The sequence below is a fragment of the Apiospora aurea genome, assembly GCF_038362705.1.
Source record: "Apiospora aurea strain CBS 24483 chromosome Unknown utg000005l_segment0_segment0, whole genome shotgun sequence".
Classification (NCBI taxonomy): Eukaryota; Fungi; Ascomycota; class Sordariomycetes; order Amphisphaeriales; family Apiosporaceae; genus Apiospora; species Apiospora aurea.
Genome location: NW_027117392.1, coordinates 1647775 through 1673611, shown reverse-complemented (window position 1 = coordinate 1673611; position 25837 = coordinate 1647775). Strand labels below are relative to the sequence as shown.

Below are 25837 nucleotides of genomic sequence, written 5' to 3'. Positions count from 1 at the left end.
CTCTTCTTCAATCTTCACGGTGCACCTAGGTTCACCCCTTCCCCTCCCTCTAAATTAGTCGAGCTGCTAGGTCGTACTAGCTGACCACTAGTACGACCTAGCTGCCCAAACAAGTGCTACCTACTACAAGTACAGAGCTACAGAGCTACAGATAGTCCTGGCAGGGCGACGACTACCACCACCACGGCGCCTCTCCTCCCAGTCCTCTCTCCCTTCCGGCTTTTATACTTTGTCCAGCAGCTTCCATAAAACCTTCACCTCCATCTTCTCTTCAAGCCTAACAAACTTAGCAGCAGCAGCAGCAGCAGCAGAAGAAGAACGAAGTGCGAAGCCGGTTCCAATTTACACCTTGCCCCAAAAGAACGCCACCGCTTATATTCCAACATGGCTGTCATCGACAACGGCTCGCTGCCGGTCGTGCTCGTCACGCAAATGCCCTCCGACGCATGGATCGAGGGGCTTGCCGTGCGCCCCAACGGGCGCGTGCTGACGGCCCGTCTGGATCAGCCCGAGGTCTACTCCTTCCAGGCCGAGGACTCGGACGCCGCCCCCGAGCTGCTCTGCACCTTTCCGGGCTCCAACGGCATCATGAACCTCTGCCCCCTCAAGGGCTGCCACGACGAGTACGCCGTCCTGTCTGCCACCATCAACATGCCCAAGTCCCACTTCTCCAACTTCGTTGTCTGGCGCATCGCCCTCAAGTCCGGCCCCGACGCGCCCGCGCCGGAGCCCGTCAAGGTCGCCACCATCCCCGGCGCGGGGAGCATCCTCAGCCTCACGGCGGCGACGGACCGCGTCCTGCTCCTCGCCGACTCCGGCAAGCACTGCATCTGGCAGCTGGACATCGAGACCGGTGAGAGCTCCGTCTTGATCTCGGACGACTCGATGAAGATCAAGTCCGCCGGCGACTACTTCGGCCTGAACCGCATGCGCGTCGCCGACGGCTTCATCGTCTTCACAAACACCAGCGCCGGCACCATATGCAAGGTGCCGTTCGGGCACGAATCACCCGAACGGTTGCGCACCCTGGGCCCCGTTGAGATAGCCGCCAACGACGTGGTCGACTGCGACGGCTGGGCCATGACCAACGGGAAGGGGACCTTCTACCTCGCCAACTACATGGACGGCTTCCTGTGGAAGCTGGATGTCGACCCCGCCAGCGCCAAGGCGAAAGCCACCGTGGTCATGTCCGACCTGGTCTCCCCACCGCCGTCGAAGTAGTGCATGTGAACGGCCAGCCGAAGCTCTTCGTCGTGTGCTGCGGCCAGATCGATGTCGGCTGGATTAAGGAGCGCATCTCGTGGAGTGATATCAACGCGGCTGTCCAGGTGACGGTCACTACCACTACCGAAGCCGTGGTCGAACCTGTCTAAACCCCGAGCATCCTTATCTTCGAGGAGGACTTTAGGCCATTCAAGCAGGTTCCCTCATATTGGGGCCTCGTTGGGGAGACATCCGTCCGATGCTAAGCCCCAGGAAATTCGGGGTGCACTGTGACTGGATTGCATCCTGAATTCTGACCTGAGCAGGGTGCATAATCACCTGGGGAGCGAGGGTGGTATGCCGCCACAAATCTCGGCGTGTGGCTCGAATCCTTTCCACGAACCATGTTGGATCTTTCGACGCCAGACGTCCAGCTCCGGGCCAGAAAGGAGGAAGCCAAGCTGTCAGGTGAAGCGCGTTAAGTGTTTCATCAGGACTGGGGGATGTCGCCCAATCGCATTCCAGATCACATGCGAAGAGGCACGGCACGAACATCCCATTGGTTGTGCGCATTGGAGTCTGTGTGCCGACTCATCGCGCTGGCTGCGCCGTAAGTTTGGCTTCAGCAGCCCCAATGGTTGCGTGAAGAGAAAAGCTCGGGTCGTTTCACGACGCTGGAGGCATTGATCGACGAATGCAGTGCCAAACAAAAGACGGCGCCACCCGTTTAGGTTATTGTCATTGTCAATGTCCGTACCTCTTGGTTCATAAGCACCAGTGGTGGTTCTTTTTCAGTGAGGGGGCGTTGGGTCACATTGGACGTTGTTCAGTTGAAACGATGGTCACCCAATATCACAGCCAAGTTGGTTGAATCGGCCAAATGGGGACGAATTCGGCATATGATTGTTGCTATTGTCTCACCATTATGCTATAGGTTCGGTTTGAACAGGAACCTATGTACAAATATGCTTTCGGTATGCATTGTGGCCATGGAGATCTGTTTCGTACCATTCATGGATCATGCTATATCAGTAGATATTATGCGTAGCAAAGAGCACGCAATCATGCCATATCAGAGAATATATATAAATCATTCACCCATCCTCAGCCCAGGTCTTGACGAGGCGCCATAAGACTCCTGGTCCTATTTCTTCAAATACCATTATTCTTTCTTCAGTTAAATCGATGTGACACAAGCCCAAGCAAGCGCTGCAACGAATACCCCGACTACCTCTACGTTACGTATATGTATTCTCAACGCGGCAGTAATACTGTTCGGTATACTCTCTACAGCACGAGAATTCCTTCTGCTGCGTCCTCGCACTAGCGACAATGAAAAGCGCCATCTTCATGCTTTTGGTATCGTCGGCGTCGCTCGTTGTATCCTTGCCGGCACCGCTGCCATTGCCGGAACTCAATCTACCATCCCATACCCCCACAAGCATTGCATATCAGGAGCAAAAGACGGCAGACGGGGGCTGAATCAGACGCGACATACTCTGCGGTATCATTGCTGTCCGCATGCCACATAGGTTGGTCATAGTTGCTGCCTCCACCGTAGTATCAATCTGCTGACTTATCACAGCACCTTGTTCACAAACTTTACGCATGGAGGGCCTGTTGGTACGAAGGACTCAGTACTGGACGCGGTAGAAAAGAACATTATAAGGAATGCGAGACGTCACGCTATGGAGATAGGTTGTGTCAAACCTACCCATCCAGCATCGTGGTGACTATACTAGATGCCCTCGGCATCTCGGGAGTCTCCCCGGCATCTTGGATTCAATCAAATTAAGCCAGCGGAACCTGTCAAGCTATACAAGTCGTATCCTCTCGAGTGATAAGCACATGATGACACTCTCCGCCTTACTCCATTGCATCCCCTTCTTCGGCAATACTCTCAGCGCCATCGTCGTATGATCCTCGACCGTTTTGCGCGATCTCGTCCATGCGAAGGACGAACTCGCCTTGCAGCCGCTTCAAATAGCTACCAAGGGCAGCATCATCCATAACAGAACCTCTCAGCTGAAGCAAACTTTCGTTTAGGTTCAGGATGAGGTTACGCTTCGCGGACAGCTGTCTTGACTGTGATGTTCTCTTCTTCTCTTCAATCTGCCTCTTGAGGGTGCTCGACACCTCTCCTGCAACGTCGAGGAACTGCTCGGGGAACCCGATCGTTCGGGCCATGTTGATCCCATAATGCTCTTCCTGGGCTGGACCAGAGCTGACTTTATATAGCATTGTCGTCTTTGGCTTTTCTTGATTGTTGCCTCTCGAAACCTCAGTTTCGAGATGCAAATTGAGCACACCCGGACGACTTCCAAGGACCGCAGCTAGAAGCAATTAGAATATCGTTATCAACAAGTTGTGAGACTAAAATCATACTCAGCTCTTCAAAATGTGTCACAAACCAGACAAAAGCTTCGCTTTGAAGTAAGGCTTCTGATATTGCAATGGCAATTGCAAGACCATCTCTCATACTAGTCCCACGTCCAAGCTCATCGATCACAGCCAGGCTCCGCTTGGTGATATTCCTGAGTATGAATGCCATTTCTCTCATCTCTATGGAGAAAGTCGACATGTTTGCTTCAATACTGTCATCGGTAGACATTCTGACAAAGAGCTGGTCGATTATTGGGAAGGACGCATACTCTGCCGGAACGAAACAGCCGATCTGTGCCATGACTTGCAACAGAACCACTGTTCGAATGTATGTGCTTTTACCGCTCATGTTACAGCCAGTGATGATCTGGAACCGGTGTTGTTCATTGGCAAAGACATCATTTGGAGTAAACCCTGGCTGCATCGACTGGTTTTCGTCAGTCCCCGGTGAGGTTTTGGCTGCACGCGCCCGACTTACTTTCTCGTAAATCGGATGTCTGGCTGCCTTGAGTGCCAACACACTTCCGATTTCTGGTCTAATGTAATCTCTGACGGTAACTGACTGCCCGAAGCTGGATATCATGTCCAGGAGGGCAATACTTTCGCATACGCGAAACAAGTTAGGGATGTGTCCACGAATTGAATCGAGCAGTTCATGTACAACGCGGTCGCTAAGCATGACGGCTTCGTTGTGAGAATCTGTAATCCGCGTATTGAGTTGGACGAGGCTCAGAGTCTGACATTCGAAGTAGCCTCCCTTTCGGACTCGGTTAATGAGGATATCCGGCAAGACTCGATTTTCCAGATCGCACTCCCGCACTCGTAGCCAGTATTTCCGATCTTGGTCAAATTTAATATCAAGGGAGATTTCAAACTCTTCTGTTCGCCAAGTCAGAAGGCTTGTCACCAGCAAGGGGTAATTTCTTACTATCAATATCATCCACATGTCGATGCACATCGTCTGTACCTTCCTTGTATGTTTGACGGGCCACGTCAAGCAATCCGTTCACACCATACTAGCGTGCCATCAGCGAAGGTCGGACATATTCATTGACTAGACCTAGACTCACCTTGACCGCATACGTTCTCTGATGCCACATGTCGATTGGAAGTTTCATCAAGGTCACGTCCTCGTTTATCGTCTCCTTGATCATCTCGATAACAGGCTGAATAAGTTCTGGCCGGCAAATGTTTCGAATTAGACAGAGCAATTCCGATTCGGCTTCACGCAACGCCTCATGTAGTGATGATATAGCTAACACGAAGACCTTAATCATCAAGACGTGGTTGATAGCCTGCTCCGAGGCATAGACTGATGCTCCTTCCGGTACAATCACGAGCTAGCGAGGGTTAGTTTGGCATGCCCATACGTTATACGGCTACTAATTACCTTTGTCAAGAGCTTTTCAGCGTCGATGAACCCCCTCAACGCTTCAGTTGGTCAGCAGTGGCACATGCGATGATCTGATAAGACTCCTTACCCTTCCGTATCTCAAAGAACATATCTTCCTTTGCGGCCAACTCGTCCAGGGCATCATAACGAGGTGTCAGGGTGCCATCCACTTGTGTAGATGGCTGCAGGATGCTACTGCGCAACATTCGGGATCCCATTGGCGTCACGGTCTCGTTCAGTAAGCCGTAGAGACAGTCCTTCGACATGGCATTTTGTATGTTTTGGATGAGCTCCAGGGATTGGATAGTGGAGATGTCAATCATCATGGTATCTTCGGATGGCTGGTAGCTCAAGCGCAAGGAATGAGACATGATCGTCAAGTGACAGACAAGTGTCATATATTTGACAGCCTATGGTCACATGGTTAGCTTTCAGGCATCTCAACACCGAAGTTTGTACGAGTCACCTACTGCCGCGAAGGAGCAGGTTGCATAGTAGTTGCCCTGGATTGCGACTTTAATGGCATCGAGGTCTTCCCGAAATGAGAGCGTCTGAATGAACTCGAGTCCTGACGCCTCGGACCAATACTTGCGATCAACGGCTTCTATCGAGGTCCCACAAAGCGCATCCTCTAGTATAGAGAGCAGGTGGGATTTGGGATGTGGCGGAAACGCGGTGTTCACCATCAGGATAACCGAAGGCCCATAAATCTGTATCTTGTGGACAGTCTTGACATAGAACTGAGAGTCGCATATCTGACAGAGCACTGCTTCGTTTGTTGTGGCATTAATGAAGGCCAGACCAACCGATGGAGACACGCCGCGTGCTTCACTAATGGCACAGATAACCTGGTGGCCGTCGGAGCCCCAGACTGAGGATACTGCAGTAGACCTTCGGCCAGATGCAATGCTCGCATTGCGGCGGTGCCCGGATGGACGGGATGAGCTGGTTACGGAACGGCCAGACCGACTGCCGGACCGCGAGTGAGAGGCGGATTGGGTAGCGGGGGTCTGCCGGCCAGCCCTAACTGAAGGATGCGGTGTTGAAGTAGAAGTCCGGGCCGAGGAATTAGATATGCGTCGTTTACCAGCCAGAGAGCGCAATGACGTCGTTGACGACAATCTTGATGGGGTTGGAGACGACATGATGAAGTCGCATATCAAGGTAACCGATTTAGAGACGCGGGAGAGCCGACTGGGAACAACATGAACGCGTAGTACACGATTCACTCATCAAGTCTTGGAGTATATATTTGAAGCAGTCATTGTTTGTCGGTGATTGATGATGGATTCTACACATGTTCAAATACCTACCTCCTACCTACGTCCTAAGGTACCTATCCAGGTTGATGCTTGCCGACCGGATTGATGGTCGCTCAATGAAAGGTGGGCAGGAGCCACCGGACCTCTTCTACTCGACTTTGCGCCTTCAACCTATCTCGCCAGTACTGGGCAATTAAAGCTTGGAACCTTACCTTACCTAGGGTATACTGTAAGTGGAAGTAGCAGCTGGACAAGCTGGGACCCTGCAGGTGGTTCTGGCCGGTCCTTCCTTCCTTCCCCTGCATCTGGATGTGGGTAAGTGGGGGGGGGGGGGGGGTTCCCTGTCGCCGTCAGCTCACCCGACCCACAGTCGCCCGACATTATTCATCTTATCGATAATTGATTAGATCTGGCAATTGGCCCAGTGTGGGGTTCCCCTCTGAACTTTTTATTTCTTGGCGCTGTGACTGAGGTGCCGTAGGGTCGTTATTTCTGGCGGGCGATTCTTAGGTAGCTTACCTATGTACATAGATAAGTCTCTTTGTCCAGATCAGTCCGCGCAATCCAACTCATCTTCCGAGGTGCCTTGAAACTTGTTCTGTTGCACACGGCACATACGGTCAAATAGCACAGCCGACAAGTCATGGCGACCATTGCCCCTCCCCGTCCAAGCGGCAGCGCCGCGAAGTTCTGGAGCGCTCGCAGATCCAGGCCGACGTGACACCCGCCCCGATCGAGACCGGCTCTTTCAAGGCTCGATTCATTGATAGCGACTCGAACCAACTGGCCGAGGTCGTCGAGATTCCTCTGGCAGATGCAAGCGAGAAGAATGTTTCGCTGCTCCTGAACACACTGTTAGGCCGAGACAAGGACGAGTTTACCCCGTACAAGTTTCGCATCCATCTGCCCGGCTCCGATGTTATACTAGACAAATATCCTTCGCCCTCCGAATTCCTGGCTGTTTTGCGAAGCCATGGTGTCGCAAACCCCTTTGAAACGACCCTGACCCTCTCCGCCGAACCTCAGAGTGTTTTTCGCGTCCAGGCGGTGACTCGCTTGTCCCACAAGATCTCAGGGCATGGACAGCCCATTCTCGCCTGCCAGTTCTCGCCGAAAAACAGTAAATATCTTGCTACTGGCTCGGGAGACTGCACAGCGCGGATCTGGGACGCCGATACTGGCACCCCGAAGTGCACCCTTAGCGGGCATACAGGATGGGTTCTGGCCGTGTCATGGAGCCCCTGTGGTTCATGGCTCGCAACGGGTAGCTACGACAAGACTGTCAGGATTTGGGACCCCGAGACTGGCAAGCCCATAGGAAAGCCTCTGACGGGCCATTCTAAATGGGTAACCGGTCTTGCCTGGGAACCCTACCACATGTGGAAGGATGGGGCGCCGCGCCTGGCAAGCTCGAGTAAAGACGGAACTGTTCGGGTCTGGAATCCCATTATTGGTCGTGCTGACCATGTGCTCTCTGGCCACAAAGGGAACGTGACGTGTGTTCGGTGGGGAGGCATTGGATTGATCTACACTGCTAGCCAGGACAAGACTATAAAGTGCTGGAACGCGGCGGAAGGAACGCTCGCACATACTCTCAATGGCCATGCTCACTGGGTAAACCACTTGGCTACATCGAGCGACTTTGTTCTGAGGACCTCCTATCACGATCATACGAGAAGTGTCCCCGAAACCGCAGAAGCAAAGCGAGCAAAGGCAAAAGAGCGGTTTGAAAAGGCTGCTATGCGGCAAGGTAAAGTCGTCGAAAGACTTGTCTCAGCAAGCGACGACTTCACGATGTACCTATGGGGTGACCCGAATGAGAGCACAAAGCCCCTTCAGAGGATGGTTGGCCATCAGAAGCAGGTCAGTTCACTCACTCCTCACATGCTGAACATGGACTACCGTTGGGTCCCGCAGCATGCGAGACCACTACGCAATACCGATAGCAACTAACCTTGGTGATACAGATAAACCATTGCAGTTTCTCGCCGGATGGCAACCTAATTGCTAGTGCTAGCTTTGATAACCATGGTACGTTATTCCCAGGGTGTACTCGAGGGCTATCTCCGCTCACATCATGCTAACCAACCTGTTTGTGTAGTCAAGATATGGAGTGCTAAGTAAATTGAACCGACAATGCTTTAGATTATGGTTCCGCCGGCCTGCTAATCCATATACCTCACAGGGACGGACGATTCCTGAACAGCTTGCGTGGCCATGTTGCTCCTGTTTACCAATGCGCCTTCTCGGCTGATTCGAGACTCTTGGTATCTTGCTCGAAGGATACCACCCTGAAAGGTAAGCTGAGCTCTATTTTCTGTGAAGGATAGCTGCTAACGGGGCGTAAAGTGTGGAACATGCAGACATTCAAACTAGCCGTGGACCTCCCAGGTCATGAGGATGAAGTATGGGCAGTGGTACGTATATCTCGCGTCTCTCTTATCCCTCTAGGGTTCTCAAGAAGAACGCCTGCGAAGCTTCCGCAAGATCCCCGTAAATACTCTGGGCAGTTCTAATTTTGGGTTGTTTAGGATTGGAGTCCCACCGATTCACGAGTAGGCAGTGGCGGAAAGGATAAGGCGGTACGACTGTGGTGTCGATAATTGTAATATCGATCTAGATTACCACTTGATTATGTAAACAGAGAACACCCGGGTTCTTTTGTTGTCCACGCATGTTATAGTCATGATGAGTACCTCTAACGATCTACTACGGCTCGAGGTGAACGACGAACAACATGAAAGTACAGCCCATGGTTTGCATTCTCGCATTTACCAATGTGGTCTCCTTAGCACCTTGCTGAATTAGATTCATTTCGTGGCGATAAGGGTAAGGTTCTGTTTCCTTCGTCTTACGTTCTGCATCGATCTAGTCTAGAGCTATGCTTACATGTCAAGAGTATTTTTAGTAGTATGTGTACCAAAAGGGTGAGAATCGGGATTCCTAGGGGCTAGGCCTAGCGGAGTCGAGAGAGGCGTATTGATGAGGAGTACGAGGAGATGTACAGTTCAGATCTTGCTGTTGGGTACATATCCAAATCTCCGGCCTCGGATTTGGAATTCTATTGGCTAGACTACCTCTAGCGGACTCCCGCTGATCTACCGGATACCAGATAATAGGTAATACGGGTTATATTCCGCTATATGATAGGTAAATACGACTAAGTAGGCACCCTATGTGGGTATAGATCACACCAAAGGCTGGGGCCATCACCCTCAAGAAGCACTAGTACTCTGGCATGTACAAATGAATGCAAGCCACTGCTTCCTTGCTTTGCGGGGCGCCGCGGTGTATGCTGCAGACCCTTATGAGGGAACTTCCCAACTCCCCAATAGACCAAGGATCTAAACATGCGTCAGGGGAGAAGAAAGGAAAGAGAAGGGGAAAGAGAAAGAGAGAGAAAAAAAGAAAAAGGACTGGATCTCTTCACCTTTACCGGTACCTCGTACGACTGACTCCTTTGCCGGAAAAGGGCGATGGTTTTCGGGTCCCGGGCCATTAGGTGAGTTTGGAATGATCATCTGTCGAGTATTGCCCCGGGCCAAGGCGATTCCGTCGATCATCTTTTCGTATCTATCCTCCGCATCAACCGGCAATGGTTTCCCCGAGCAAACCTCACATCTAACCGTTTCGCCCGTGCTCGGCGATGTGATATCAAAACATGGAATTGATTGGGCCAGCTCAGACAGCCTCGCAGAAGAAGAAGGGGTCTCCACAGCAGCCCGAGCATATGGCCACCAAAGGAGTTGGGCAAACAGCCTGTTGGGAGGTTTTCTTGGAAGGACAGGATCCGGCGACTGCATTCATGTTTTGACGGGCAATGGGGGCTTAGCTGCACCTGGGGAAGACAACAGCAATGCAGGTCGATCAGCTGGGGTGACGGGCCTTCTCGGCGCTTGAGTGCCGAATAGAGGGTAGGCTGCCGTGTTGGAGATGGAGGGGACTATCACTTAACGACCACCCCATCTCACATGTTATTTGCAACAACTTGTCCATTGCAGCCATCCTGAAATCCCGAAGAAGCCGCGCGTTGGTCCTGATGCCGAGAACATGCGAATACCACACACACACACACACACACACACACACAGCACGCACGCACTGACTCACGGCTGGCATTCTTATCGCGTAAAGGGGGTACGTCCCAGCCCGAAAAGATGGTCTCTGTGTGACGATACGTATTACTTGGCTTATTGGTTCGTGTGCGACCCCCTTTTCCCTTTCTCGACGTCGATACCATTTACATCCAGTGACCGTGGGATGGGCCATGCGGCAGCATTGTCCCACAGAAACCGGCCGGTCCTCGTGATCTAGCCTTGTCATATGGCAGAACCCATGGGATTCCACAAGAAGGCGAAAGAACGTGTAGAGCCGAGATGGGTGTGTTGTGTTGTCCCAACCACCCAGCCCAGAGCCGATTGTGGGATCCGTGACACGTCGAGGCAGATCCGGCATGCACGCCCACTGCTGGTCAAACCTCTCACGGGCGCTCGAGGGCGTTTATCGGGGTAAATCTAGATGCGTTATGCACCTTGTATGCAAGGTCCGAATACCGACGAACCGTTCCATTGGAGCGAGGCTACTGCTTCTAGCCGCTTTCTACTCTAAACAGGCAAGTACACCCGTGCATGATTGGATCGACTTGACACGATCCCGTCGTGTTGGTCGAGTTCCAAGTCTTTATGGGCATTATGTGAGTGAAAACCGATCTTCTCATCTAAGGTATGGACGATGTTCACGGTTCGGCCACAAGCACGACCGACCATCCGTTGATGGGCAGGGTGGATGGATGGAGGAGCGTTTGCACCAATGGGTCTCGGCCCGTCCCAGTAGACCCAATTGCATTCCATGATATCACTCCGGGGGGCGGGGAGGGCCAGATTGACGCGACGAGCGCACGAGGGTCGGGGCACTGACTGGCTAGACGCACGCACACACACGCACACACACACTCTCTCACGGATTTTGTCAGGGTGGGCAGAGCAAACCCTTCCGTTGTTGGGGAGGGAAGGAGGACAGAGGGACAGAGGGCCAGACTGGCTGTGTAACTTGAGGCGGGAAAACCAGAGGAGCCATGCAAAACTCGGCAACGGGTGCCCTATCAGAGCATTCTGACCTGTCACCCGAGAAAAAAACTAAAACTAGCTAGAAAACTAGAAAGCCATGCAGGATGCACAGCAGGAGTGCCAAGTGGAGGCCACGATGGACAATTCATTGATGTCTGGGGAAAGTGGCCGAATACTGGAGCCTGTCATTTGCTCGCAAGGAGCGCCGGGCAGCGGGCACGCCGGATTAGGAGCTGCTTGCAAAAGGCCGTTGATGAGTTGGGGTTGGGACCGGAGACCCATACCCTCGCGACCATCGCGACCCTCGCGATACCCACTCGGGAGTTCTCGGGCAGCTCGGACGCGCCCACCTCCCCTTCATTCCAATTCTGATGCATGGTGATAGATAACAATAAGACTCATCATCCATCCAAGTACATGCCTCATCCACTTGGTGGCTGTCTTATGCCTCATCGTGGGTAAGCTCTAGCGTGGGTAGGTAGGTAGGTAGATAGGTAGGTAGGTACCTACGCACATGCACAACATACATACTTTGTGTTGGATGCCATTTTCATATTGGCCCGAATGCAACTCAGGGAATGACACCCTTTTGTGGTATCGTCGTTTTCCTTCTTCTGTTTCTTCTTCTTCTTTGGCTTCTGTTCTGCGAACACGTATAGAGATAGAGACCTGGGTGGATCTGTGTGTGCACATCACTCGATACAGTCATACATACAGCCACACCTACTACAGTCAGACAGGCCTTGCCTATCGATACCCGGATCGACCACGAGCTGGGTATGGCGATGTTGACTGGTGGGTTTGACCGTTTGAGCGTCGTTGGGCGCTCGAACCCTCTCTGCCCGACTGTCGTCCCCCGACCAGAACGTGGGGTCTGGACGGTTCGGTTTGCGCCAACTGCACGTCGGATTGGCAATGGGTGTGCTGAGCATTTTGTGCATATTATCGCAATACACTGCAAGTGGGTCAAGTGTGTACGTGCAGGCATTCTATTTCTTTCTCTATTTCGGTCTCTTTGTGTGTATGTGCATGCAGCTTGTATCATCAAGTGGTTGTCGCTGAAGATGGCACATACACGCACACACACACACAGAGAGAGAGATGGACCTGCGACGTAGCATCGTTCATTCCCAGAGGACGAGTAGTTGCGTTAGACTTCCCGTGTGTGCGTGAACTGGCTAAGACTACAGCTAGATCCCTCCCTGCCTAACCTAGTTATCTGGTTATTTGGTGGTTTGGTTGGTGGTTTAGCAGCCGGGGGAAAAGAAAGAACCCCCCTCCCCCCTATGTCACCTTACGGTATGTAGACGTAAAAACCACACATGCTGGTGAAGCTCTCTCGTAAGAGAGGGGAAGTTTCGAAAAGCTTCCCAGCTTCCCCCTCTCTACATCTCTACCACCCCCCCGCACGTCGACGGCTAGTTTTCTGTATCTCCACTGCCGCCGCCAAGATGCATGTCGCTGTCAAATCAAACGTCGTACTACATTCTAGAACCCTCGACTATGCCAGCGAGCGAGAGGCCATTCACAGGCCAGCCGGATTTCCATCTTGGGCAAGTCTTCGCATAGACGCTTGTTTTAGTGTCAACATGTCGTAAGGCGGGTGTCAAAACACCCAACAGCCAGCAAGCAGCCAAGAGACCTGTCGGTTATGCGCACCATTGAGTTTGGCATACGTGCTTCCTAGATTAGGTAATTATTTGTATGTACCAAGAACATGCTCGGGCAAACGAAAAATCATCGCTCTACCTAAGGTTGAGAGTCTATGCCGCTGTTGCAACGGCTAATTCCGTATGGCAACTATGTAGGCATCGTAGTACTGTAGGAGTGCAACCCTCGCCGCAACTTCCGATACAGTACATGCTGGGGCCCAACAGCAGCCGGGTACCGTGATCATTGGACCCCTAGTTAGTACTACTAGTAGTAGATGACAGGACACGATGAATCCCGTCTGCGGTCGAGTCAATGGCATGTTTTGTCAGAAAGAAGCCACTGCCTCCGGTTTCAGGTTCCTGGGGGGATCTCCCTCCTATCGAGTCCTGTTTTAGTAGTTAGTTACGCAGATAGATCCGGCGAGGCCAAGAACACGGGAACCGTAAAGCCCCTGCCCCAAACTTCTGCCGGTCTGGCCAAGCTGGCAATAGCCTTCACCAAGACGGGGGTATGCATGCACCATATAGCCAACGTGCGCATATCGTATCGTGGTCGACGCAATTGGTGTCGTTGTTGCTGTCGCGGCCATATCTAGCGATAGATGATGGGTGGGGATTGCCTCTATAGACCAGGCCAGACCACCAGACAAGAAACCTGATGAGGATGAGGACGAGGACGAGGATGATGATGCTGCTGATGATGGGTGCGGTACTCGTAACTCGAACGAACAGTTCATCTAGCTACATCTAGGTAGGTAGCTACATACTTCCCCCCAGCCGGACACTGATTAGCATGGGCAATGCAGACCCGACCTTTGGCGTACGTGTAAAGTCGGCGGCAGGCTGGTTGCGATTTTGTAGGATCCCTGCTAGCCATGCCTCTGTTGGAACCAGTGGGTGTGTGAACCCCTGTCAATCCTCTCCCTTGGCTGGAGGATCTTGAGCCGAAGCTAGCGCAGAGATTTTGCTCGAGGATTCCCGAGGATTCGCATACTTAAGGTATCGATGGGATCCATCCGGGATTAATACTAACAAGCGTGCTTTGTTTAGCTTGTGTGCTAGACAAATGACGAAGTTGGTCGAAGCTCCCGATTCCCAACATCTCGAGTCGTGTGGTCTGCGCCCCACGCCCACAACGAGTTACACATTTGCCGAAGAAGAAGAAGAAGGAGAAGAGCATCATTATTGATGATCCTTGACGGCCCAATTACTTGATTCTCCTCTCCATCTATCGAGATCTCTGTCTTACTGCATTGCTTACCCTACCCTGCCCAATTGGTCTGCATTCCCCCCACGGCTTTTTTTCTGGCTATCGGCACAACGAAGAAAGGGCGGGCTTGCTTGTTTGTTGTTGTTGTGCGCCCGGACTAAAGGCTCCTACGCCGATCGACAAAATCACTGGAGCTGAGGTCTTTGAGGCGAAGCTTGGCTGTCCGGTATTTTATGACTTGTCCAACAAACCCCGATCCCACGTCAAAGACTTGATTCCCGTTTGATTATCGAATTCAGACCTGTGAGTCCCGCCTTGGTTCTCGTGCATCTGCTCCGTACTCCTCGGAGCTTTCTCCGCCAAAAGAGGGCGTTGTATAAGTATAGTATGTACATCTGCAGTATACTTAGCACCACCACCATAACATGACATGAGGATTGGCTGTATCGTCGCATATATCTAACGAGGCTCCGAAAGTCAAAAGAGAGCATATAGCCAGCTATCTCGCCAGGGCCCGCAGGCATTGCCCATTGTTGCTCGACCTTACGAGATCAGAGTTCAAAGTCACCACATACACTCGATAGCGTCACAGACGACAACATTCTCGACCCATCCATCTCCCCATCCCTCTGCATGCTCCGCGTTGCAAGCAGTTTTGGTGCCAAAGAAACCCGCCGGATGACGTTTCAGCTGCCAGCCCTGGTGCGAACGGGACAAGCGAAATCATTGCAGAACAGCCAGCTGGTGCGTGCTTGTGGCATTGCAATCTGATTTTGGTCCTGCTGGCCGCTACAGTAGCGCCGAGAAAGAAGAAGAGAGACATTTTTTTTTTTTATAAAAAAAAGAGATAGAGAGAGAGGTACGTACAATCCAGCCTAGCGGTTTCTAAAGTTGTCTCCCGTCGGACTAGGGCCCCCTGTCTGGATGGCGCTTGTGTCCAATTGGTACCACCCCTCGAGCCCAAAGCACCACCAAATCCTCCCTTCGCAGGTTCAGCCCTCTCCAAGTCGCACTACCTCAACCCAGTGGCTGTTGTGGTGCCTGCAGTTGTTGTGGATGGGCAGATGCAGTGCAGTCCCGAACAAATCAGGTTACGTCACGGGCGTCTCCGTTCCCTTCCATTCGCCAGCCGCGCCGAGTAGCCGTGCGTGCAGGCAGAGTGCAGGTAGAGAGAGAGAGAGAGAGAGAGAGGGTGCACAGAGGGAGCGAGCCTTGAAGACGGGCAGTGAGTGACAGTGACATTGACAGCGTGCGTGTGTAAGTACACACTGCATGCAGCAGCAGCATGCAGCGCGGACAGGCACCCCGATCGTAATGATTATCCTCTTGTGGTGCTCTTACCTTAATCCGCCCCTGACCCTGGTCCGTCCCTTCCCGGCCTGGAGTCTATTTTTTTCTTTCTTTTTTCCTTTTTTCGCTCTCGATGTTTATGTTGCGATGAACAGTAACTCGACGCTCGCTGGTGGAGACCCGTCTCTCGGCGTGCATGTCCAGTCTGGTAGTCTCTGGCTGGCGCAACGTGAAAGTTTAAGTAAGCTCCAACGTCGGGCCCAGTTTCTTTTACATCCACTGACATCAACCTGATCTTTGAAACTGGGACCACGGCGGCTCACACTCTCACTTCAGGTTCGCATTTATGTAATGACAGTTTCCGTCACTTTCAAAACCGAGAGAGTCTCCATCCCAACCTACATCCATTGCCATTGCACTGCAACCGCCCTGCACTCTGCACTCTGCACTCTGCACACTACTACTACTACTACTACTACTACTACTCACTATCCACCTACCTGAACTTCTCAACTACCAACTGCCACTACCACCACCACTGCTGGACTTGCTTCCCTTCCCTGATCAGACTGCTGCACACTGAACAGCCGCTGTCTTCGTCCACCATAGCTGACAGAGCCTCAAGTCTCAGGTGTCGCACCCTCGCCACTCGCCCTTGACAGCTGGAGCTGTCACTTGCTTATTCTTCATCTTACACGGACTGGCCGTCTGTTCTGTTGCAGCAAGAGCGTATTTCAACGGGAAACTTGAACGCATCCGCTTTTCCCAAACCCAAATACCTACTGCTATTCTACTTGCATACCTCATAACCTACCACCACTGCCCCCAGAGACCGGAAACCTCGAACACACGCCTCTGAGATCGGATCTCAGACCTCTAGCCCACCATGACGGTGTTTTTAGCTTCTCTGTAAGTCGTCCTTCTGTTGGATCCTGGGCCTCCTCCCCGTCCTGTTGCCATTGTCGCCGCAGCACGAAAAGAAGACGCGCTTACTGAAACCACAACCAGCAATCTCCCCAAAACTGTTCACTTCAAGCTGCCAGATGCTCCCAGGAAAAGAGATCGTCTGCAGAAGGCGCCAATCGCCAAGCCTCCCAAAGCCAACAACAAGGTGGCTCGCCCTGCTCTAGATACCCGACCTAGTCTGTTCGCGCCAAACCCCACCGTAACCCCTCCAGAGACCCCCACTGAGGATGAGCACGCCGGCATGAACGATGGCCTCTTCACGAATGAAGACGGCGTGCGGCTGCACGTCACCACCGCCTCGGACGATGACAGCAGTGTAGACCTTGGTCCGACTGACCGAGAGTCGCCCAAATGGGGCGCCCGAAGGGATCAGCCAATGTCCCGGGCCAACTCGCCACCCCCCTCTTCCATACTCGACCATTCGCGGATCCTCCAAAAGGCCAAGGAATTGGGCCGCCAGGGTGTCACGCAACCTCGTCAACACCGCAGCGACAGCCACGACAGGGTCTTTGCCAACGCCAACTGGCGCATCGTCCACTCAGACCAGGGCAACGGCGGTTTGCGCAATGCCGCCGAGGCCGCACTGCGCGATGGTTACGAGGGCGAATACACTTGGGTTGGCACACTGGGAATGCCGACTGATGCCCTCGAGGGAACGCAGCAGAGAGAGGACATCCACGATCGCCTTTTGACCGAGTATAACATGTTGACTGTTTTCTGCTCTGACAAGGACTTTGATGGCCATTACTCGCACTTCTGCAAGCAGATCCTATGGCCCGTTTTCCACTATCAAATTCCCGACAATCCCAAGAGCAAGGCCTACGAAGACCATTCTTGGAAATTCTATGTCAACGTCAATCAGAACTTCGCCGACAAGATCGTCAAGAACTGGAAGCGCGGCGACACCATTTGGGTCCATGATTATCACCTGCTCTTGGTTCCAGCCATGGTCCGTCAGAAGATCCCAGACGCCAAAATTGGTCTTTTCCTGCATGTCCCCTTCCCTTCATCTGAGGTCTTCCGTTGCTTGGCCGTGAGAAAGGAGCTCTTGGAGGGCATGCTTGGGGCAAACTTGATTGGCTTCCAGATTCCGGAATACACCCGACATTTCCTGCAGACATGCAGTAGGATACTGAACGTGGAGGCTACGGCGGAAGGGATCCACCTTGAAGACCGATTCGTCAACGTGGTGGCCCAGGCTATTGGTATCGATCCCGTCAGCCTCAATCAGCATCGCCAAGATGACGAAGTCCAAAAGTGGATCAGCATTATGAAGGACCGGTACAAGGACAAGAAGATTATTGTCGCTCGTGACAAGTTGGACCATGTCCGAGGTGTGCGCGAGAAGCTGCTCTCCTACGAGCTGTTCCTCAACAAGAACCCTCAGTGGCGCGATAAGATTGTCCTTATCCAAGTTGCGTTGTCGGGGGTGAGAACAGTGACCTCGATGCTGCCGTCTCGGACATCGTCACGCGCGTGAACTCGTCTTGGGCAAATCTTGCATACCAGCCCCTGGTATATCTCAAGCAGGATATTCCATACTCGCAGTATCTGGCTCTGCTTACCATTGCCGACGCGTTGATGATCACCAGTCAGCGCGAGGGCATGAACTTGACTTCTCACGAGTTCCTGGCTTGCCAGGATGGCGTCTGTGACGAGCAGAAGCACGGCTCCCTGATTCTTTCGGAGTTCACTGGCACCTCGTCACTTTTCGGTGGCAATGAACTCTCTGTCAATCCTTGGAGCTACCGTCAATGCTCTGACGCCATTGGCAAGGCTGTTGAGATGTCGGACGAAGAGAAAGCGACGCGTTGGACGAAACTCCACGAGACCATCAAGAACCACACGGGCGGTCAATGGTTCACCAAATACCTCAAGACCTTGGATGACGCCTTCGAGGAGCAACATCGTCACAGCCAGACGTCGATCCCGCGTCTTAATCTGCAGCAGCTTAGTCTGAGATATTCCCAATCTCAGCGACGCGTGTTCTTCCTTGATTTGGAGGGCACCCTTATCCCGAATAACCCTATGAACTCAACGGTGCCTATGAATGCTCAGGTATGTGCCGGTGTCTTTATTACTACCAAAACCCCCTACTAACTGCTTCTTAGCGTACTCTTTCGGTGTTGAATGACCTTGTGGAGGATAGCCGCAATACAGTCTACGTCATGTCAGGCCGCAGGCCCGACGAGATGGACAGGCTTTTCCGCCTGGTTCCCAATCTGGGCCTGATAGCGGAGAATGGTTCTTTCATCAAGTATACTGGCAACAGCACTTGGACTGAGATAGCCGATCGTTCCAGCGTTGCGGCCTGGAAGGAGTCGGTTCGCTCGACTCTGCAATACTACATTGAACGCACCCCTGGTGTTGAGGTTGAGGACCGACGCTGCTCCCTCATTTTCGACTATAAGCACGCCGAGGATTTCTCCACTGCCGAACGACAAGCGAGCGACTGGACCGGGCACATCAACGAATCCTGCGAGGGACAGCATGTACACGCCACCCAGCTGGACAGCTGCGTGGTAGTGGAGTCCACCAACTACACAAAACACACTGCAGCCGAGCGGATCTACCACGACATGAAGAACAACGGGCCTTACGCTGACAAGGCCAGCCCCGTCGACTTCGTGATGGTTGTTGGCGACGGGCGCGAAGATGAGAAGGTTTTCAAATGGGCAAACTGCTTAGGAAAGACTGCTGTCAAGGACGTTTACACCGTGAGCCTTGGGAACCGCAACACAGAAGCAACCAGCACATTGACACAAGGTGTCACCGGCGTCCTTGTCACTCTACAGAAGCTGGCCAATTCACCCTAAGCCATGGGCTGGCAGCAGACGCAGTGAGGACTCGGTGGAGCCGGCGGAGGAGGGGGGCGAGTCGATAGCTTTCCTACGCTCGCGTCTTCTGATACAAGCCGCGCCGGACTTCATGGGCATTAATTGTTCTATTCTCTTTGAGTTTTCCTGAATCTCGTTTGTTTTCTTGTATGGCCAATGGAGCACGGAGTGTGGCGTTGGAACCCGAAGGAAATCGTACGCCGTGTACGCTCATTAACCTGGACAATGGAATGACTGGGGCACGAGGTGGGTAAACATGACACCAGCGATGGAATACTCTGAACCGAGTCCGCATAGAGGGAGGGATAGAATAGATAGTTATTCACTATTAAAGGCATGAATACACCTTTGCGATAGGACGTATCACATTTGGAGAAGCCCCCGCGTACCATACGGCGCTTCTCTTTTCTTCTCGATATCGCGATGGCATGTCCCACCTTTTTGCTCAAGCTTCAGCGCCGCACCCATGCCGGGTGGGATCGCCCACTAGCCCGGAAATCTGCATGATAGCCTGCCCGCCGAAGTCGTCAGAGGTCCCCACCTCTCTGGTAGATCAGCCCGTCGAGGTTTCCTAATGCATATTTATGCGTCGGCGCGCGGGGGTTGGCGGCACGGAATATGCACGTTGTAGGCGCCTCTGGCAGCCTGGCTGGCGCCCAACGCTGGAGCCTGGCTAGGCAAGTATCTATCGCTAGGCCCTTCCTCGGCCTTTTGTGTTGATGCCCACGCCACGTTACTGGCCAGATACACAGACCTAACAGGAACAACAAACACACCACCACAATGCGACGGATGGGGCTATACGAATCGACCAGGTACAGTGGCAAGATGAGTATTTTCACATGGTAAGGGGGCGGCATCCTCCCTACTAGGTTAGTAGGCGATTCGATTCAACAACAGCCCAGCAAGCCTTTCTCCGAGACCGAGAAAACAAAAAAGAATTAAGGTTCTTCGATGCCATCCCTTGTCCTCTGATAGGCCAGGCCAATTAATGTTGCTGTACTGTACTGTCGCCGACTATCCTTCGGCGAACAAAACGCCGGCTTTTGTGGGACCACTAGCCTGCCGGCGCCGGATCCACACGGACTTCCGTGACAAGTCGAGGTCCCGTTCACCCATGTTCTCTTCCTGCTACACGCGTTTCGTGTCAAGAAGTCTTGGACTACAACGTAATTTGGTAGTTCTACGTACTGGCTTAGGGGATCTCGGCAAATTGGGGATATGCTATGAAAGAATGGCCCAGGGAACTCTCAGACACGGGTCATCGGGCCACCCATCCATTTTACCCCAACCATGTCCGGGAAACGATGTGTAGGGTTCGGCCAGCCGACCAAGTGCAAGAGTATGCAGGATTAGAATTCCCAGGGACCTTAGTGCGAAAGATAAAGGGTTACTCATCCCGGAAGCTTGTTCAGCAGCGAGAATGCTGGCCTTGATAAAAGCGTGCAACCCGCCGGTGTCCACCTTGGAGTTCTGTCCAAGACACGTTCGTCTCTCCTCCAGCCGGTCTATATAGAACACTAGACGTTGACCAACTCAATGCCAGAAGCGGAGACAACGGTAGCTGCTCCCAGCGGCCCGACAACTTCACCTTCGGTGCCTATCCCGAGTGATTCCACCTGGTTCTGGAACTGGGTGATGAACTCGCATCTATAGACACACCCCCTCACAGAATCTACGATTTGGCTTGGCATTCGCAGCCAAAGATGCGTCTTCACACACTCCGCGAGCTCGATAGCAGCGAGGGCACGGTACAGCTGCACAAAGGCGGCAACGGAACCCTAGAACTGGTGCCGCGGCCGAACGAGACTGACCCAAACGACCCGCTGCGGTGGCCGAAATGGAAGAAGCATGTGGCGTTTGGATCTGTGTGCGCCTTCGCCTTCCTCACAAACTACGGCATCGGAGGGCTGGCGCCGGCTTTCTACATCCTCTCAAAGGAGTTCGACAAGACGGTGCCTGAGACGAGCGACCTGCTTCTCTGGCCGATTCTGGTTCTTGGCGTAAGCGCTCCGAAGCCCCCTCATTACCATGACGTAGCCATCGTGGTTCGAGCCATTTAACTGACTGCAATTAAGGCCTTCAATTTCTTCTGGGTCCCCGTCGCCAACTACATTGGCAAGCGGCCTGTCTTCGTCTTTGCCAGCCTGCTTTTGACCCTGTGTTCCATATGGGGCGCAACGGCCGACGGCTTCAAGAGCCTCTTGTGGAGTAACATCATCGGCGCATTTGCCGGAAGCTCGACTGAAGCGCTGGGGGCCAGCATGGTCAATGACCTATACTTCCTGCATGAGCGAGGTTCCAAGATGGGCATCTACACCAACGCCATCAGCGGCGGCAACACGATCGGGCCGCTCTTCTGTTCGTTTGTCCTTCAGGGGCTCTCCTGGCGCTGGCACAAGTGGATCACCACCATCCTGACGGCCATCACCTTCGTCGGGGTGCTCTTCTTCGTCCCAGAGACCAGGTACTACCGGACGAGCGACAAGCCCAGCAGCCGTGGGGAAGACAGGCTTGTGCCGGAAGAGGTGCCATCCGCGCCCTTGGCCCGCCCCGACAGCCTCTTCACGTGCTGGGAGCCCGCGGGTCCATCCCCGACCCCGGAGAAGAGCCGGGCCACCGCCAGCGGCCATCCGAGTACATGCTCAGGGTCTCGGTCGCCGGAGCGCTACGCCGTGGCCGAGCTGCCCAAGAAGACATACCGGCAGGAGGTCGCGCTTTGGACGGGCGTGACGCCCAACACGACGCTGCTCAAGTCATTTGTGCGGCCGCTGCCGTTGATCGTGTACCCGTGTGTGATTTACGCGTTCCTGGGGTACGCCGTCTCGCTTGTGCTGACGGTGGCCGTCAACATCCTGAACCCGTTCGTGCTGCAGGCGCCGCCCTACAGCTGGTCGCCCCTGGTCAGCGGCCTGATCAACATCGCGGGATTCCTCGGCAACGTCTGCGGGGCTTACGCGGGCGGCTGGCTCGTCGACGTGTGGAGCGACTGGCGCTCCCGCAAGAACCAGGGCGTCTTCGAGCCCGAGAGCCGGCTCGCGCTGCTCGTGCTCCCGACCTTGATCACGGGCGCGGGATGCCTCGTGTTCGGCTACGGGGTCGAGCGCGCCCTCCACTGGACCAGCCTCTTCTTCGGGTACGGCATGATCAGTTTCGCGCTCACGGCCGTGCCGACCATCACCATGGCTTACGTCAGTGACTGCGTGCTGGCGGTCAATGCGGATGCGTTGATGCTCGTCAATGGTGAGCAACCCCGAGTCAATCGGTACACGGGCGACTGATTGATCGCTGCACAGGTCTCAAGAACATTGTCGCCTTCGGATTCCTGTACGGCATCGTGCCCTGGGCCGAGGAGGCGGGCTACATCAACTGTTTCGGGACCCAATGCGGCATCTTCGTGGGCATCATCGTGATTGGGGCCGTCTTGTTGGTTATGTACGGGGCGAGGATACGACACGCACAGGCGAGTTGGCGTATCATTATGTGAGGGGGCGGAGTTTTAGCAGGCGGACCACCAACCTATACGAGTAGGGGATTATCTAATGTTATAAGGCCCCCCCCCTCTCTTGTGCTATTCCGAGCGGTGCGGGATGCAGCGAACGGAACGCGATGCGGTGGCGTAGGGTGTTAATACTGACTGAGGCGTGGTTAGATGCCTGCGTAGTCGGCGGAGGAGCTGTTTAATTCGATTAGTAGAGACATACTCGTCAGTTTGAAGTAACATGCGACTGTGGCACGATGGGATGGAGGAGTCGACACGCTGCAGAGTACACTCTGCAAGTACTTACATATCCACGATAGGTCGGCAAGTAGAATTCCACGTTGCCCACCTCCTTCACTGTTTTGATCCGCCATGTCTTCCTTCCAAGTGTGCAAGTATGGCTGCATTACTTAATGTAAAGCAGTACCGTGCCGCACAGGTTACATTGATCTGAAAGATGTGTTTGTTCTATTTGCATGGATGACATCCCATGAACAGGGATTGCCTTCGCTGCAAGGAGCTGAGCTTTGAACAGCGGGCCACTGTCATGACCCCGCCAATGATCTGACGTCGACCTGCCGCCCAAAGTGAGGGCGGGAAAAAAAAAGAGTGCCCCGCGACCTCCGAAGATCGGCACATTTTCTAGTAGTATCCAGTCGCGCGGTGAGTAAGTTTCGTAGGTCCCCGGTGCGGAACATAGTAGTAGTAATACTTGACTCTTGACTCTTGACTCGACCTATCAGAAGTTAACACAAACCACCTATTCGCTGCATACAGTCTTGATAGCTTGCTCGATCTGTATCGCATAGTCTTTGAACCAATTGCCCAGTTGAGAGCCCAGTTTCTCCCAACCTCGTCCTCACAATACAATCGCCACGCGAGCTGCTCGAGTCAGTCAGTCACCGCCGTTTATACGATCCGCCGCCGCACATCATGGCCGCCGCCGCCTTCCCGCCGCCTCCGGTCAACACGATTGACTGGTCCAATGTCGGATTCCGCGTCAGAGAAGGTGTGCATAGGACCCAAGCTGCCGTGTCTTGGTCATGTATAGCCATGGTTTCTTGCGTGTGCGCTGACCTCCGTCTCGTGTCGTAGTCAACGGCCACATCGAGTCGCATTACTCCCAGAAGACGGGAAAATGGTCGCCGCTCAAGTTCGTCACGGACCCCTTCATCCGCATCCACGGCATGGCCCCGGCCCTCAACTACGGCCAGACCGCCTATGAGGGCCTCAAGGCCTTCCGCACCCCCTCGGGCGACATCCAGGTCTTCCGCCCGGACCGCAACGCCGCCCGCATGCAGCACTCGGCCGAGTTCATCTCCTGCCCGCCCGTCCCCCACGACCTGTTTGTCGACGCCGTCAAGGCCGCCGTCTCCCTCAACGCCGAGTACGTGCCCCCGCACGAGACCGGCGCCGCCATGTACATCCGCCCCCAGATCTACGGCTCCAGCGCCCAGCTGGGCCTGAACCCGCCCGAGGAGTACATGTTCTGCGTCTACGTCCTGCCGACCGGTGTCTACCACGGCACGCACCCGGTCAACGCCCTCATCTTGGACGAGTTCGACCGCGCCGCGCCCAACGGCACCGGCAGCGCCAAGGTCGGCGGCAACTACGCGCCGGTGCTGCGCTGGAGCGAGAGAGCACGAAACCAGGGCTTCGGCATCACCCTGCACCTGGACAGCGCTTCGCACTCGGAGATTGACGAGTTCAGCACCAGTGGTTTCATCGGGGCCATCAAGAACGGCGAGGACGTGACACTGGTCGTGCCCGACTCCAAGGCGGTCATTGACAGTGTCACCTCGGACAGCGTCCAGGAGCTTGGCCGCAGCTTTGGTTGGAAGGTGGAGAAGCGCTCGGTAAGTACTGACTCATCCAATAGGATCCTGATGAACAAACCCCCGCCCCCCCTGCGGAAGCTTGGCACTCACTTACACGGGTATACTCCCCCAACTGCAGATCAAGTACACAGAGCTTCCCCAATTCTCCGAGGTCATGGCTGCTGGCACCGCCGCTGCTCTGGTGCCCATCCGTTCCATCACCCGTCGCGTGGCGCCTACGACTCCAGCCTCCATCGCATCCACCGTCAAGGAGCACGCCCGCTTGTCGAGTGACAGCGAGTCCGAGAAGGTCACCTTCATCGAGGAGAGCCAAGAAGATGCCGGCCCCATCTGCCTGAAGCTGTTGACACAGCTCAAGGCCATCCAGCAAGGAAAGGCCCAGGACCAGTTTGGGTGGAACGCCGCCGTAAGCGCCGCCGACGGCTCCAAGGTCGAAGGTGTTCCGTCGGCAACCAACGGAAACGGCCAGACCGTGGACCAGATGGACTAATCGGGTGTAGGCATCACGAAGAAAAAAAAGAAAAAAAAGTGTAAATAGATGGGGCCAAAATGGTATATATAAAAAAGAAAACGAGATCTAGGATGTTCAATATGAGGGACTTCTTCCAGGCCATGCTTGAAGGTGGGCTGATGGAGCCGCGCAGAGACGGCTCCGTGACTGGCTTGGGTTTGTGTCGATCTCTGGCACTCAAAAATTGTCTCAGCATCAACAAGACGGCGAACGAGCAGGCGGCGAGGGAATCGTTTGACGAGCCAACGGCAGCACCCGACTTCACTTCAGCTTGGCTGAACAGTGCATCCGGTCACTCGGAGTCTTGAGAGACGATGAGGGGCCAGACGGCATGCACTTCTACACCCAAGCTGTAGCTGTCTTTGACGTCCTTAAATTGGCCTACGAACACGGCGGCCAATGCCTTGCACGCCTCTAACGTCGGCATTCTTCCCGACAGCTCAAGGCTCGCTCGGATCCCCGCGAGTACTAAGTAGATCAACTATGTACAAATAGCCAGCAGCATTGCTGTCCATGTACGCTTGCCATATGGCCGCATGTCTTGTAGAGTGGAATCGAAAATCTTCCGTGATAGTCTTGGGGGCTGTGGTGGTGGTAGACCGTTCGCTGTGACGGCGAATGGCAACGGCAATTGATTGACTGCCCACCCGTACTTTAGGTAAGTATATAACCGTGCGCACCCCCTTAATGTAACACACCCCCTCTCGAAATATCCGAATTAAGCTTTTTAAGAAAAAATAATAACA

At 53.8% G+C, this 25837-nt stretch overlaps 8 protein-coding genes across 8 annotated transcripts; 6 read left to right on the top strand and 2 right to left on the bottom strand.

Annotated features, from left to right (window-relative positions):
• Positions 1–384: 384 nt before the first annotated feature.
• On the top strand, positions 385–1373 carry PG986_007095 (uncharacterized protein; the record flags this gene model as incomplete). The annotated part of the gene is made up of 2 exons (XM_066843317.1): positions 385–1197; positions 1239–1373. The coding sequence occupies 2 exons, from the start codon at positions 385–387 to the stop codon at positions 1371–1373; spliced, it is 948 nt and encodes a 315-aa protein (XP_066699429.1).
• Positions 1374–3069: 1696 nt separating this feature from the next.
• On the bottom strand, positions 3070–6123 carry PG986_007094 (uncharacterized protein; the record flags this gene model as incomplete). Its single annotated transcript, XM_066843316.1, has 8 exons — positions 3070–3536; positions 3589–4012; positions 4064–4464; positions 4514–4601; positions 4656–4925; positions 4976–5016; positions 5067–5388; positions 5449–6123. 8 exons carry the CDS (start codon positions 6121–6123, stop codon positions 3070–3072), a joined length of 2688 nt encoding a protein of 895 aa, XP_066699428.1.
• Positions 6053–8822, top strand: PG986_007093 (uncharacterized protein; the record flags this gene model as incomplete). Its single annotated transcript, XM_066843315.1, has 7 exons — positions 6053–6142; positions 6510–6555; positions 6869–8103; positions 8208–8271; positions 8386–8538; positions 8590–8657; positions 8772–8822. Coding segments are annotated over 7 exons (1707 nt in total), but the record flags the coding sequence as incomplete, so codon positions are not given.
• A 2669-nt stretch (positions 8823–11491) lies between these two features.
• PG986_007092 (uncharacterized protein) lies at positions 11492–11683 on the bottom strand (the record flags this gene model as incomplete). The annotated part of the gene is made up of 1 exon (XM_066843314.1): positions 11492–11683. One exon carries the CDS (start codon positions 11681–11683, stop codon positions 11492–11494), a length of 192 nt encoding a protein of 63 aa, XP_066699426.1.
• Positions 11684–13246: 1563 nt separating this feature from the next.
• Positions 13247–13699, top strand: PG986_007091 (uncharacterized protein; the record flags this gene model as incomplete). Its single annotated transcript, XM_066843313.1, has 3 exons — positions 13247–13314; positions 13374–13467; positions 13592–13699. 3 exons carry the CDS (start codon positions 13247–13249, stop codon positions 13697–13699), a joined length of 270 nt encoding a protein of 89 aa, XP_066699425.1.
• Positions 13700–16344: 2645 nt separating this feature from the next.
• On the top strand, positions 16345–19240 carry PG986_007090 (alpha-alpha-trehalose-phosphate synthase subunit; the record flags this gene model as incomplete). The annotated part of the gene is made up of 4 exons (XM_066843312.1): positions 16345–16367; positions 16467–17810; positions 17864–18482; positions 18536–19240. The coding sequence occupies 4 exons, from the start codon at positions 16345–16347 to the stop codon at positions 19238–19240; spliced, it is 2691 nt and encodes an 896-aa protein (XP_066699424.1).
• A 1727-nt stretch (positions 19241–20967) lies between these two features.
• PG986_007089 (uncharacterized protein) lies at positions 20968–22748 on the top strand (the record flags this gene model as incomplete). Its single annotated transcript, XM_066843311.1, has 3 exons — positions 20968–21264; positions 21340–22504; positions 22558–22748. The coding sequence occupies 3 exons, from the start codon at positions 20968–20970 to the stop codon at positions 22746–22748; spliced, it is 1653 nt and encodes a 550-aa protein (XP_066699423.1).
• Positions 22749–23675: 927 nt separating this feature from the next.
• PG986_007088 (branched-chain amino acid aminotransferase) lies at positions 23676–25070 on the top strand (the record flags this gene model as incomplete). Its single annotated transcript, XM_066843310.1, has 3 exons — positions 23676–23751; positions 23838–24598; positions 24699–25070. 3 exons carry the CDS (start codon positions 23676–23678, stop codon positions 25068–25070), a joined length of 1209 nt encoding a protein of 402 aa, XP_066699422.1.
• Positions 25071–25837: the final 767 nt, after the last annotated feature.